General features: G+C 42.4%; 1 protein-coding gene across 2 annotated transcripts; it reads right to left on the bottom strand.

The window, feature by feature from the left end:
- Nucleotides 1–495: 495 nt before the first annotated feature.
- ALKBH1 (alkB homolog 1, histone H2A dioxygenase) lies at nucleotides 496–15280 on the bottom strand. Of its 2 annotated transcripts, XM_069783767.1 has the most exons (7): nucleotides 15141–15280; nucleotides 12676–12737; nucleotides 12149–12257; nucleotides 7456–7618; nucleotides 3858–3948; nucleotides 2516–2709; nucleotides 496–1983 (listed from the first exon to the last, which is right to left on the bottom strand). In XM_069783767.1, exons 2-7 carry the CDS (start codon nucleotides 12706–12708, stop codon nucleotides 1560–1562), a joined length of 1014 nt encoding a protein of 337 aa, XP_069639868.1. In that variant the 5' UTR covers nucleotides 12709–12737; nucleotides 15141–15280; the 3' UTR covers nucleotides 496–1559. The 2 variants fall into 2 exon arrangements, with proteins under 2 accessions (XP_069639868.1, XP_069639869.1); XM_069783768.1 differs by lacking the exon at nucleotides 12676–12737 and having other exon boundaries at nucleotides 15141–15275.
- Between the last annotated feature and the right edge of the window lie 10 nt (nucleotides 15281–15290).

The raw sequence follows: 15290 nt of genomic DNA, 5'->3' as shown, positions 1-15290 counted from the left end.
CCTCTGTGTAATAGCATTCACTCTCCCAGGCCTCGGCTGCAAATAGACCAGGCCTAGGACACAGAAAGGACACATTTCTGGTATAGAATTCGATAGTAAAACCCACATCTGATTATTTTAGACATTAAATTACTGGAGCTCTTTGCAGTATTGTGTAAGGAATTAATTGCACATACACATACATTCACCTGCTGTGAAATAAGCAGACCAGACACACTTTCCCCATGAGGAAAAGCTGCCACATACAGATTAAACTGGACGTTGATGCTGCAGGCAACACCTCTCTGAAACTGCCCAACAAACCCTGAACTGCCCATAAGTAAAGTAGCCCTGCAGACATAAGCAGGGCTCCTGCACCTGAGCTGGCAGAGGCAGTAGATCCAAAAGAAGCCTGGAGGGAACAGCACAAGGGATGTGGCAGCATTAACAATACACTGAAATAACTAACAGGGAGAAAAAGAAAAGAAAAAACCCAGCCCCAAACTGATAGAGATCTTTAATTTAAAAACCAAATAAGTTCATTCATTGGGAAAGTGCAACAAAATACCCCAGGGATAGTGCATTCCACTCCAACAATTAAAATTGCATTAAAAAGCAGATAGGAAGAGAACTGGCACAAAAGCTAGTGCTTTTCTTTGTTTCAATGTATTTATCTTTGGGTGACACAGATAGCCACTGATTAATTTTTTAGGTACTTAATTTACAACTTCACTGCTTTTACTTGCAAGTCATTCTGTTTCTTAAAGATGCTAGCTTGGGACTGGAGGACCATAATCTGCAGGCACTTAAGAGGGGGCAGTTTTGAAAGAATGGGGATGTAAGGCTCAGACACATACTTACTGTTGGGAGGAGACCCAGCTGGGAGCTACTAGGTATTCTAAGGAGATACTGCTCCCAATTGTTTCTGTCTAAAATCTGAGTTATGCAAAAAAAGTCCAGTTCCACTCATAAGAGCAGTTTCTCCTGCAGCTCAGCGGGTGCAAGCAGGCAAAAGGAGAGCACAGGACTACAGCAAGCTTACACCAGGGGTTGCAAGGGAGCTGCTAGTTTCTGATCACTGAACCAGTTTTTGCAGTAGACGTAATTCTCTTGAAAATGCTGCAGGTAGGTCTCACACCCTTACCAGCCTATTGTCATTCATACTTATTACTGCACTTCAGCTGAACTTTACAAGCCGGATAGGATTCTTTAACACATAGCAATTATGTATCTTTTGCTAGCACTTTTCTGTCCAATGATTTCAGAATACTTCATGAGCACACTGAACCAAGCTTAAAATTCTCTGACATACAGGTATTTTAAATGGAACAGAGTACAGTAAATGTCTGCAACAAAACAGCAATAGAGTTCATCTCCTGAGTCCCAGTCCTGAACTTACCATTATTTTCCTTTTAAATTCTTTTTCTCCCCCACCTGTTTTTTACAGCAAGAAGGACTACATTTATTCTGCAGAAGTTTATTAATCCCAACACAAACAAGTGACTTCGAGTATGATTACATTAGTTTCCAATTCCAATGGAGGTTGCCTGTCCGGTCAATGTCAGCATGATCTCCTGGTCTCAGCTCTCTGTATTTAGTTTAAGTCTCTTGGCTCTGCTGTTCTCCTGATGCTGACTGTCTTCAGAGGGTGCTCGGCCCTTTCCATCTGTCCCAGATTCCTCTGGAAATTTCTGACCCTCAGCCAACACCTGCCGAATAGTCATATTAATGCGGGAAGACTGCAAGTACTTGGCACAGACCTGCCAATCCTCATCAGAGCTGTGCTCAATGACTGAGCCAACAGGAAGGTCTGAAGAAAGTGCTTGGTCCAGGCACGAAGGCAAAGCTGTCCCTTCGGGGTTCGGGAGGACCCGGGGGACTGCATGGTACAGCAGACGGCTGAAGCCAGACATCACCATGATATCTCCACTGTGCATGAACATTGCTGTTGGAGCCTCCTCCCGCTTCAGGCCCCCAAGCAAAAATATCGAGGATTGCCCAAAACTAGAGATGGTATGAGAATGGAGAGAGAAGATAAGACAAATTCAGGTAGAGAACAATTATATGTACAGTAAGAAAATACAGCAGCTAAATCCTTTTATTAAAAAAAAAAAAATCCCAAAGAAGAAAACCAGATGGACTCCTAGTAACAACTTTACAATGAGAACATGGAAAACAGACCAAGAGGCCTGGTTCAAGGTAGGCATAGTGTGAGCAGTTGCCCCGCCAGGTTTCAAGCTCTGCTGAGGTATTTCATCTTTGCCTGCTAGTACCCAGCTGCCACCCTGCTGCTTTAGAACAGAAGGGTGCTCTGTGCAAAGAGCTCTTACACTCCAGGCTCCACATGCTATTCAAGCAGTCTTCAAACAAAAACCTATGCCCTTGAGCGACAGCTTCCTACTGTTCAAATCTTCAGAGAGTGAAGATTATATACCCAATTAGCAAACTACATCATACCAACTTCCTATAACCAGATGCAACCATAGAAAAAAGCCACCAATCCTTCCACAACACTTGAGTGCTTTTCTTGACTCACCTGAATGATAAAAGGGGCCAAGAATGGTCTAGTTCAGACTCATCCACATGAATTCCCAGTGAAGAGTCAAAATGATAGTAGTTCAAGATCCCTGCTTGGGCTTGGAAACCCCGGAACCCGCAGGCTGCAGCCACTTGTTCTGACAGGAATGCAAGGTCTGAGGGGAAAGGAGTGTGGTGATTTGCTGAGTACTTCTGGAGGAAGAAGAGCAGGGAAAAAAAAAAAAAAACCAAACCACACCCAGAACATCAGAGTAGCAAATACAACTGGAAACAAACATTCAATGAGAACTTAGACATTTGGCTGATAGTCATGGAGAAGGACATAATATTTGCCTGGAAAATGACTACAACATAGGCACAACCACAGCAAGTTTACCTCTTGTCATTTAATTCTGGGCCTATGTTGAGACTGCCAGGACTCAATTAATCACGGAGTTATTCATTATATCTGGATGCCAAACCTGAAGTCACTAAGACTAATACCTAAGGCTAGTACCAACATCCTGAGGATCTACTTGGTCACTATCTATAACTGCCAATGGAAACACAGTTCTGTATCTCATCAACAGAGCTCTGAAACAAGCATCTTTGTTCCTTCTCTGAAGGATAGGACAAACAGGAATCAATTGCAAACCTATTTTTTTCTCTCCCATGAGTGATTCTGAGAGGACTGGAAGGGAATAACCGAGTTCTTATTAAGGGCATCCAATAATAGGCTGACCTGGTAAATATAAGGCTGCAATCAGATTTGGTTAAGTATCTGCAATATACTGATAACACTGCATATTCACTCTGCCATCCTTTCTCAGCCTCCATCTGACTCGGTCTTAGGAAAAAGTTTATTTTGGTCAGGAGCCCCAAAATAGCTGTTGGTTGGTGAGACTGTACTATACTGGTTCAGACTCTTAAGTTCAAAGTCACATCAGCAGCAGTCTCCTCCTGCTCTCGCTCACTCTTCCAAAGAGGAGTAGTTTCTCAGAAGTAGCTGTCTTCAAGCACTCAAGGTCATTCTCACCTTAAGCAGTTAATGATGCTTTTGTGACTATCCCTTTTGGTGGGGTAACTGCTGACTTAACCTAAAATAGAGTCACAGGTCTAGAGCTGAGTATATGCTACCATGCTACCTTTCAAAGGAAGGATTGCAGCAATGGACTTGTGCTGTTAAATCCTTCACAGTAAACTAATACAGATTAAAATGTTCTTACAAGCATGGTTTGTTCCAGCCTTTCCTCAAGGCTGTCTTGTAGGATCACAAGCGTTTTATTCCATGATACCCTCCTCTGTCTGCCATTCAGAGTGCTTACAGCTAAGAAAAATGAAGAAGAATTTTATTTCAATACCTTGGTATCCCAATTATAATGGTAACCAAGGGTCACCCAGCGCAGCTTCTCCAGTAAGCTTCTGGGCTCCCGTTTACTGGAACCTTTCCTTCTGCAAAGACAAAGTGGAAAGAAATAGGATATGTGTTAATTTCTGAGGGGTTTTCTGGTAGTGCAGCATCCAGTAATGAGATTCACTCATCTATATGACAGCCTACTAAAACCATCAATGCTAAACTTTTATTTTCAGTGCCATTATTTTTTTTCCTCCAAAGACCTTGGAAATTCAGTTCATGCAATTTATGCAAGCTACAGGGCCTACTGCCAACTGCCATCAGTTTGAAAACTTGTATTTTCAACTTAGTACATAATGGGTTATCAGATGGAGACAACACAATGAACTGGTGCGGATTTAGAATCAGACTTAAGTATGTACTATTTGAGCACCTGAAAGTGAAAGAACAGAATCTGTAAAGATCTAAAAGCTGCAAACACAAGGGAAAAATATTCTAGGCACTTAATGGAAAATGACAAGAAGGGAAACTGCTTCACCTGACAGTAAAGCATATCAAGCTGCATAATACTGCAAAGGACCATTAGTTCTACCACTTGGTACTTTTACAAGAAGTCCTTAGGATGGACTGACTCAATGTTCAGTAAGCAAGACTGCTCTAGCTATGACCATACAATTCTTGTAATGTCAAGAAGTCTAGACGGCAGGTATCCCCTATCCAGACTGCTATGCAGAACAAAAAACTGTTCTTCTCAAGTGACAGCCCTAATGCAGAGGGGCTCAGTAGTCTGAAGCCACATGCCAATTTACCATTCTTACTTGAAGGTGGTGAAGGCAGGAAAAGACCTCAGGGATAGGCTTTTACTATGGCCTACAGAAAAGTCCTTAAAATGTTACAAAAAAATATTACTATAGTAAATAAGATAGAAACATGCTAGTGACAAATGCAAAAAGGAAGGTACACATCTATCTTCTGGTCCACTTATTCCAGGAATTTCAGCTTCTTTTCTCAAGCTAAGTCATGTGTTATGGTAAAGAAAGAAAAGGGAAATGTACTCAGAACGTCATGATAAACAGTAGCACCAGATGGTTGGCTTTCATTTATAGCCTCATTAGTGCAGTAAGACATACTCTCCTACAAAACAGGATTCATATTTGTGCTGCCATGGTCAAGTCTCAGCCAAGCATCTGCATTTAATGTGCATTTCTACCTGGATACACAGCTTGTTTCTGCCCTTCACCTATACCACACTGATAGCTCCTAAGCTAAACCAGGAACAGGAGTAAAAGGCCAGTTTCTTTACCTTTAGTAATTTTTCACAGCTCACTGATTATTGAAAGAAAGTCATCTCTCCAGTTTCCATCTTTGTTATACGGTAATAGCAACTGCAATTACCATAATGCAGCAACACATTAACTGTCAAATACATGCTGCTTGGAACAATTTATGGAGCCTACAAGCAGGTAACACAGCATTTAGAAAAGGGAGAGCCCACAATTTGTTCCTCTCCATCTTTCAATCAACAAACTTCATGTTCATAATTAAATATTTTTAGCATATGCCTTTTGAAAGTGCACTTCTTTCGCTACAGTGCTAGAGTGTTTGCACAAAAGCAGGAACCCTAATGTGCTCAGTAGGTCCTTATTCCCAGAACTTATTATTTTGCATGTGATTTCACGTGTGATTGCTAAGGAGAGGAAAGCCTGAGTGTTACGTATCTGGAAACAAAGAGTTCCTAGAGTTGTAGCAGCAGATGCTCCTACAAGAAAGCACAGAGAAATTCTGGTATAACTATGTTAGAAAGAGAACAAGACTGAACAGCAGGGGGACTTCGGTCTGAAGCTCCTTTTTGTCTTTATTCACTGGTAAATGATTGCATCTATAAAATTCCCCCAGCCTTTTCCTTATACACAGGGATATATATATCCCTTCTCTACCCACTTTCATACTTTTAATTGTCCCCAACACTAAAGAAAATACCCCAACTCCACTTTGTGAAGAGAGCATAGCATACGTTTCTAGGAACTGTACGGACTCTCCCTGCCTCATAATTCCTGCATCCTGAAAAAAGCAGATAAGCCATGACCCAAGCACATTTATGCATCTTCCTGATGGCTTTAAAAAGCACTGAAGTTGTGTCCAATCTTGGAAGCAGACCTCTTTTTAGTTAAGCACTCTGTTTCTCCCCTCCCTGAAAGGCTTTCACTTGGCTAGCTTGATCTGCTGTCCCCTAAGTAAAAGCACAAATACAGCAGTTTGCTCACTTCAAGACTCAGGCAAGTGCTTAATAAAACTGCCAGTGTTTCTGCCAGCCATCACTCTTCCAAACACTGTTTTCAACTGAACTGGATTCAGCTGCAAATTAACCTCTGTTCTGATCATTCTCTGTGCATGCAGGAGGTGCTGCTGGGAAAGGCCTGTCAAGCTGCAACAGTACCCCACTTTTGTCAGCTGTAGGGCACAATGCACAATACTTTCAAAGAACAATTTTTCATCCTTGATTGAACACAATAAAAGGTGTCTGAATTTCTGTAACTAATTCAGACTGAGCCTGGAACACACAAGTGGGGGTATAACTTCTCTCCTAGGTGCCAATATTTAGAAGTCCAAATCTTGCTTTTGCCATTCTGTATCTTGTAGACATTAAGAGTACTTTTGAAGAAAAATCTCAGCATGTCTCATTTTACTAAGAGACTGAGGTGGAAGATGAGAGTTGTAGGTAACTCTGGTCACTCCATCACGTGAAACAATCATTATGAAAAATAAGCAGTGAAATCAACAAGGTAATGATAAATACACAGTCTTTTACTTATTTGGGTAATGTAAACAGCATCTATCTTGTATGTATTTTTACAGGTGACTCTAATTAAAAAAAAAAAGATCTTTAAAACTTTCTACTTGACTTCAAAACTTGGACAAATTCTCCATTAACTTCCAAATCAGGTAGAAGGCGGCAGCTGCGTCAGCCACAGAACCTTTCAGAGTCAACAGGATTGCCATTTAAATGGTACGTTTAATCACCAGCTCAGAGTGAATGAAGAAAAAAAAACAAACAAAAAAAACCCAAAACCAAACCACCCCAGACCAAAACAAAGAAATACTTTGGAAAATAAAACCACAGACACTAGCTGACTTGAGAAGTTCAAAAAGGTGCAGATAGCAGCCTTTCAATTACAGTATTCTAGGTCCAACAGCTGACTGGGAAGAAGAGCTAGCATGAGTGGTGTGTTTGGAAAGGATCCCTTTTGCTTCAGGAAAACTGAGGCCTAGAGGGACCTCATGGTTCCTCTTGTAGCTGAGCTTAGCAAACTTCCAAGCACCATCATATCAGCCAGGGTCACTCTTTTACATTTGACTGATGGTTTTGAAATAATTTGTTGCTAGAAAATCCCATTGTGAGTGTGAAAGCTGAGAATTAACAAGGATGCACATGAAGCCATGAAAAATCCATCTTTAACTTGGCATGTCTGACACCATCTGTATACTGCCAGCACGTACACAATCTTTTTCAGCTTCCCTGCCCTGCTCATTTTTCTTAGACCTTCTCTGAGCCAAGACCTTCTGGGTCCGTTAGTGTTGACCACCAAAGGTTACTGTGGACTTACCTCAGCTGCTCCTTGCTCTGTCCCCACAGGTCAATGGTCTTCTCAGGAGCCATGTGCAGGTCCAGGTTGCAGACATTGGGTTTCTGGGGGTATAGCTTGAGACACTGTTTCACCCAGTGACGCTGGCAGCCCGGAAGGAAAGGGTTTGGTATGAAAATAAACCCTGACCACAGAGAAAAAGGGAGAGGGTGGGGAGAAAGTATGATTAGGCATTTCCCTGTTTTTTTCCTAAAACTAGAGCAAAGGACAGGGGTCAGAGTTACTGAAAAAAACACCTTAGACATACAACCACTGACTTTACATGTAAGCTGATGAAATCTATTAACAGGTCTGAATAGTTAAGTTAAAGCCTATTGGTTTTTTCAGTACAAACAAATGGTGGCCATAAGGTAGAAAGAAGGCAGGGAGGGCAGCCAATGCTGGTTCAAGTAAAAAAAATGACAAAAAAGGACATATCAATGTAAAGTATATTGATTATGGGTAGATAAAGAAGTAAAAACTTGGAAAGCCAATTGCTTTGGAGTAAATTTGATTTTGAAATGATTCAGCAAGATTTTGCTCTTGAACCCTGCGAAGCTGAAGTAATTCTGGCCTATTTTTTCTAGACTTCAAACTAACCTTGTTGCTGCCTCTGAACTCATGCTGTTTTCTTATTGCTACTTCAGTGTCATGAACTGCCGAGAGCAGTCCATGGGCTGAGCAAGTCTCTAGTAATGTAAACTGCCCTCTCCTTTGCTTCATGCTTATTTCCAGGTAAGTCTGGTTGTATCCATCTTTGTATTTTGGTACCGTAGGATGAAAGTCAAATTATATCCCAAACTGCTTGTTGCTGACTGCAAATACTTTGCAGTCATTGTTAATTAACAAAACAAAATAAACATGTAGATAGACTGCACATTCATTTAGCCAGGCACCTCAGGCAGAGTTCAAGCAGCAGCCCAAATAAGAGAGTTAGCAGAGATTAAATGAATTGATTTGGTCTATATCTTAACAGACAAGAGTCCTTGACATAAGATCTGCCATCAGCATGAGTGCTAACAGGATTCTTCACTGGAACTTTCTCCTCAGCACCCCAGGGGTGTTTCCTTCCAGGCCAGGGTCGACAGTATTGATGAATGAGTGTCTGATGGGAAGATGCTATTAATCTGTATTGTACCTACCCTGAGAATCAAGGCACTCTCTCAAAGACTATCAATTCAGTAAGACTCGCCAACACAAAATTCACATACAAAGAGAGATAAGGGTATAGGAGGAACAAAGGAAAAGGAGGTTTCAAGGTTTTGCCCTACTGTGTCTTTTTTAACTTCTCAGTCATATCAAGTTAAACAGAGACAAAAATAGATGAAAAAGGAAGAAGCAAGGCTAGGAGTCTCAGTAGGATACAAACTTGCCTTGTAGCCTTATGAAAGTGTAATAAAAGCACAGAAAAAGCTTCCTGCCAGCATACCTCACAGACCTCACAAGATTAAATTAACTGGTTAGAAAAAGAGCCTTCAGTGTATTAATAATATACTGTCATTCATTTCACTCCGTTCCCTGCACCTTCAGACTATGGCAGCCTTCTGACAGGTCTGGTTACAAGAAGTTTCTTTGCCAGAAGCATTAAATTTACTTTCTCTTGGCCTCTGCATAGAACAGACTAATAATATTGCCCTTCCCGTCTACAGCTTTTGATGTGGGGTTTTCAAAGCACTTCACTACATTCACGAAATTATACTTTACTATGTATGTATTATCTCAGGTATTAACGAATGAATTGAAGCCTGGAGGGCTAGTTACACACAGAGATGAGAACAAGAATCCAAATTTTATGACTCTTGTATCAGAAGCTTAGAACATGCTCATGTCTCTCCAAACCCTTCACTGCTTACTCCTAAGAAACCAGATTAGTCTAGATTTACAAAAGCAAGAACAACTAAAAAGTGGGTTACTGCTATGCTTCTGATGCCAAGAAAGGCAGAAAACCCTGAATTTCAAACAGTTGCAGAGTTTTACTATAAAATTCTACACTAACGTTCAAGACTAATAGTTCCTGGGAGGGCTAATAGCACTAGAAATCAGTGACTTACCACACATAGGAGGGAGAAGAGTAAGCAATATATTTCTGTAGCAATCTTTCTGAGCTGACTAAAGAACACCACAGACAAGCTTTGACAGCAACACAATGGAACCTCTTGACCTTGAAAGAGTTGGTCTAAGTAGAATGGCCAAAAGACAAATTCTTCGGGGATCTGTATACTAAAAGAATCTGCCTTGAGGAAGCAGATGCAGTTCTCTTACTGCAGCATAATCTTGCAGCACACTAGGAATTAATTTACTCCTAGTGAAAGTGGTCTCCAGCCTCAGTCAAAGGAAGGGTAAGACACACAGATGTCTAGCAACAAAACAACCCCTCATAAAACCAGTTTGTGTCAGTTACAGAGACCCAAAGACAGCATCACCCACATCTCACAGAACTCAGGACACAGCAACAGAAATTCACCCAGCTTCCTTAGTCTTATATTTCATTGCTCACTGTGGGGACAAAACCAAATAACTTCCCTTCCATATGCCCATAAACAAACCAAAGAAATTCTAACTTATTTTAGAGGGCTGTTGGGGCAGTTGGTTAAATATATTATAGTGCTTTAGGATGTCCAGATAAAGGTAGCTGAAAAAGGATAATATATTATTCTTGTCCACACATGACTTGATTCTAAACAGGACTGAGAATTTGTCAATGTATTTGCATTTCATTTTAGTGAAACGTTTTCTTTGTCAAAGCAGAAGAAAAAATGCAGTTAAGTAGAACACTTGTGATCCACCCCCCATGTAATTGCTAGGAAAGATGTTTAGACAGACATAAAACGACAAGCGAGACCAAGCAAGGGCAGCTATAATATGACAAGTAAGTGGAACAAAAAAATTTAGAGGCAAGAAGAAGTGGAAGCCTTTCTCCTGAAGTTATTCAACTCCCTGTGTATTAACTATGCCAGATGGCTAGTGTGGCTGCCTCAGTTTCAGAATCAGTAGGCTGGCTTCATAGCAACCCACACAGACACTGACTGCAGTCCCCATGAACCAAAAGAAACATGAGAAAAAACAAAAATCAAACAAACAAAAATCCCTGAAATATGTAGGATCTGGGGAACTACAAACTCATCAGCCTTACCAAAACCCCTGGTAAGATTATGGAGCAAATTTTCATGACAGGCATTTCCAGACACAAAGTGGTTGGGAACAGTGGGCATGGATTTACCGAAGGCAAATTTTGTCTAACCAGCCTTACTGCCTGCTACAGTGAGATAACCAGACAAGTGGAGAGCAGGGGGTGCTGTTTACCTCGGCTTTAGCACAGTTTTCCAATCAGTCTCTGGCAGCATCATTGGAGCCAAACTGGGGACTCACGGATTTTATGGGTAAACTAAAAGGTTGAGCAAAAGCTGGCTGGGCCACCAGGCTTAAAGAATAGTGATTTGATGGTTCTAAGTCTAACCAGTGGCCGTTATGAGCTGTGTTCCTCAGGTTGATGTTGGGGCCAAGACTGATAACTACATCTACATCAACAACCTGGATGATGGGACATTCATCCTCGTCACATTTACAGATAACACTAAATTGGGGCAGCAGTGGATATGCTGGAGGCTACTGCTGCCACTGAAAGGGACCTTGACAAACCAAAGGAATGGGCCAACAAGAACCTCAGAAGTTCAACAGTGATAATCCTGCACCTAGGGCAGAATAACCCCATGCAACAGTACGGCCTGAGGACCAGGGAGCAACTCTAAGTCAAAGGACATGGGGGTCCTGGAGGACAAATTGAGCATGAGTCAGTAGTGCTCCCTTGCGGCAATAAAGGCTGATTACACATTGGCCTATATTAGTAAGAGCTACCTAAAGGGGCATACAGAGAACGTGGAGCCAGATTCTTCTCAGAGGTGCACAGCAAGATTATGAGAGGCAACAGTCACAAATTACAGCAAGGCAAATTTTGATTAGACATAAGGTGAAAAAAGATCACAACAAGTGGCCCAGATGTACAGATGCCCAGAGAGGGTGTGTAATCTCTATCCCTGGAGATTTCCAAAACTCACCCATACAAAGCTCTGAGTGACCTGACCTAACTTTCAACCTGACCCTGCTTTAAGCAGGGAGTTCGACTAGACCTCTGGAGGTCCCTTCCAACCTAACATATTTCTGTGAATCTACCAGGTGACCTGCAAACCTAAGACACATTTCAGTTTTTGAAATAACCTGCCTAATGAAATTACTCTGTACCGTGAATAGGACAAGAGGTTCTTATTCACTTACTGTGCTCAGTGTTCTACACCAGGAAGTAGATACCACACTTCAGCCCCAAAATGACTGTATTTCAGTCACTTATCTAATTTTCATGATACATATTAAGGAAAAATAGATGCTACAGAAATATAATATCTCTATGAAAGGCAACAGGAATCAATTCTCACAAGGGATGGACTGGTTGATCAGTGACTTTGAAACAACTGGCCCTTCTGTTCTCACCTTCATATATACTGTCACATCCCACCTTTTAGCTGACTCATTTGTCCTCCTGCAGTTAAAATAACATTAACTTACACTTAGGCAAACCAAAATAGCTTTTTCAGGCAGGGCGAGGAGGGTAAGATAGAAGATGCCTGAATCCAAAGCAACAAGGTTGTGTTTCATTTTTCTTGAAATCAGAAGTACCTACCTGGATACCCATTGAGGCCATAGGCTTTCCACTGGCTAAGTGGCTGTAAGCCTGCTCTGTAGGCATCTTGATCACTGACTGAAGAAATACTGAGCTGTGATCTGAACACCTGGCAAAAGAAAACAGATCTGGTTAAAAGAAAAAAAAAAAAAAGGAAGAAATATAAAACTCATCCAAAAATAGCACCTATAAGAGAGTGCTACCATATTCCAAGGTTAAGTCTTGTGAAAATGCCAGCTGTACCACAGAACTATTGTCTAAGCAACTGTGAGCAGAACAAGGCATGCTGCTAACAGAGCTACTAAGTACTTAACACAAGAATCAAAAGGTACCTACGGTTTTTACAATACTTAGGGATAAGGAGAGGTGCCCTCCATTCATGAAAAAACCCAAACATTTTATACCAATGAGAAAAAAAATCGGCACTATTTGTCCATTTCCACAGTACAGCCTCATCATTATAAAACATTCTGGTAATTATCAATCTCCATTAGAGAGCAATATTTAGTACCCCCAACACTTTATACCTTCAAATAATGTTCCAAATACAAGTTGCTCATGATCCCAGAGGGTAGATGACTATTCTCATCTGTAATGTACAGAAGGAGAAGTAGTACAGTGATGAAATGACCACAGTTGTCCGATGTGAAGGACTGCAGAAACTCCATAAATTCTGAATACCACATTGCCACTTCTGTTTCCAATAGCAGGGCCAACAGCTCAAGGCTTAGCAAGATATATTTTCTTGAAGTACTCTCTCAGGTTGCAATAACACACATATTTAAGCTGCAATAAGCCGACACTCGCTGAAAAAACCCAAACTCATCCACTGTGTTCCCACTCCCTTCTTCCCTTAGGGCTGCGAACTGTTTTAGGGAGGGCAGGGTTGAGGCAGGTTGTTTTTTTTCTGGCTTAGTTCCCTAGTCCAGCTCTCCATGTGACTGTGCAAAAGTACAGGCTCGTGTAAGGAAAGAGCTGGCCAAGCATAGTGAGAATAAGCAGGCAGAGACAGGCAAGACTTCGTTTATGACAATTTAAAGTGTATATGAAATTAAGGCCTTTGCACACAGACTCTGCAGCAGTGAATGTATAAATCAGTCTCTTTGCAGGCTGACAGCTCCATTTAACATCTTCTGAGCAACGGGTCTAAATTATGTACGTAGAATTTGTAAGAAAACTCTGAACTACTGCTGGGCAGCAGCTTCTGGCAACACACTCAGTTTTACCAATTTTTCAGCTCTCTGCAAAAAGCAGCTTTGTGACTGCCAGCCTTGAAGAGCTTAGCTCAGAGTCCAGTCTGCAGAACATCCCCAGAAAGGCTATTCCTTTGACTAAGACTCTACCACCTCTCTGCCTTCTCAAACTGCTTACACACCAGCTGCTGCCAGGGCTTCTGGAGAACAGAAGCTGTTTCTATGCTGAAGAATTACATGTGCTGAATCAGTTAAATAAGCCTGGTAGCAGGGCAGCTGGGGTATGTCACACTTCACTGGAGAACTCAATCATTTGAAGCAGTTTTCTGAAAGAAAAGGAACAATAGTGTCTGGGCTAATCTGCCTGGCCTGTAGCTGTTCTTAATGAAAAAAGCCAGATGTTTTTAACCTGGGGGAAAGAGAAATAAAAGATGGTTTCACTAGTAAGCTATCAACTGATCTTAGAAGGTAACAGGCACAAAAAGAATGATATGGAGAGGGGACAGATGCTTGTGATGCTTTCAAGTACTTTGAATTTCCCAGAAGGGCTGTAATGCTGGAATCCTTTATTTGATAAAGGATTACTGCAAGCTCAAGAAAGGCTGAAATGTTAACAACTCCCTTGTTTAATGCTAATGCCCTGAACAATTTCATATGGGTCAAGTTTTGTGTCCCATTAACAATATCAAAATTATAGTCTGAAAAGATTAAAAAAATATATATTCTAATACAACAGTAAAAAGAAAAGGCTAAGCATTTGAATTAAGAAAAACTAGGCAAAGTTTCATTTTAACTATATTCCCTACTCCCTTTTTTCATATAAGCTCATACATAGAAAATCCCTGGTTAACAATTCTTCAGCAAATACCCATTACCCTTTTGTGAGGTGATAAAACACAAGATGACTTTAAAGGATCACTCCTTCATCACTCAACACACGGTAAACTATTAACCATGATGGCCACTACTTTCAGCTGTGCTCCTGACTACAGGCTCCTAATCCACTGCAACTGTTGGGCTTGCCCTGATGGCTAAGCCAAATGTTTATTTATTATACAAGAGTAAAAAAGGAGAAGAAACTTTATCATGGGGAAGACAGCAAGAATCCTGGGCACACACTGCATAGCAGGGGGAAGCTGATCCCAGTTCCCTCTACAGCTCACTCAGGTATTTCAGAGCTAAGGACCAGCAGGCCCAGGAAATAGTGCCAGCTCCAATACTGAAACTTGCTTTTTTCCATCCACACGTTCCTTTACTTCCCTTAAGTAATGCGTGGTTCTATTAGAGGCTTTGGAGATCCCTTACTGCAGCGTAGAAAGCTAATTAAACATTATGGTAATAAATAAACGTAAGCAAAAGTGGTAAATCTGTGAACAAGCGGCACGCTGGCCAGGGACAGCGGGGACGGCAGCTCGTGCCCTCGGGCAGGGCCCCGTGACCCCGCGGGCAGCCGGCCCAAGGGGACCCTGGGCGAGCCTGCCTCTGGGTCCCGCGGGCAGAGGGGCCCTGGACCCTCACAGCTGCACGCCCTTCCTCCGCTGCTCGTCTCTAGTCACGCAACTAGCTTTTACACGCTATAGCGGCCCCTAAGAGGCTCAGCGCTGGACGGCAGCGTCTTCTAGCTAGTAACGGGGCGGCACTGGAGACTTGGCGTCGAGCACGGCGGGAAGCAGCAGGTGGAGAGCACAGGCTGCAGCAAGACCGCCACGGCACCGCGCTGAAACACCGCGACACCCCTCAGAGGGCGGGACGAGCTCGAAGCGCGCCGCGGGGCGAGGGCAGGGGGACCCCGGCGTTACCTGGCCCCCCGGTACGGAGAAGTCCACCACACCCCGCAGGTCCGACGCGTCACGCTGCCGGTAGAAGCGAAAAAGCCGGCGGAAGGCGTCCTCCCCGCCCTCCCGGGTCAGGGCCGCGGCCGCCGCCATTTTGGCCAGGCCGCGGAGGGC

The sequence above is a fragment of the Haliaeetus albicilla genome, chromosome 5 (genome assembly GCF_947461875.1).
Source record: "Haliaeetus albicilla chromosome 5, bHalAlb1.1, whole genome shotgun sequence".
Taxonomy (NCBI): Eukaryota; Metazoa; Chordata; class Aves; order Accipitriformes; family Accipitridae; genus Haliaeetus; species Haliaeetus albicilla.
This window is presented reverse-complemented; position numbering and strand designations above follow the sequence as displayed.

Excerpts from the sequence above, each read along its gene's own strand:
- ALKBH1 (XM_069783768.1), bottom strand. The coding sequence starts at position 15,269 with ATGGCGGCGGCCGCGGCCCTGACCCGGGAGGGCGGGGAGGACGCCTTC. Across the intron at positions 7,619-12,148 it reads TGGCCTCAATGGGTATCCAG|GGTTTATTTTCATACCAAAC; the intron begins GTAGGTACTTCT and ends CTCTGTGGTCAG. Across the intron at positions 2,710-3,857 it reads ATTATAATTGGGATACCAAG|AAGTACTCAGCAAATCACCA; the intron begins GTATTGAAATAA and ends TTCTTCCTCCAG.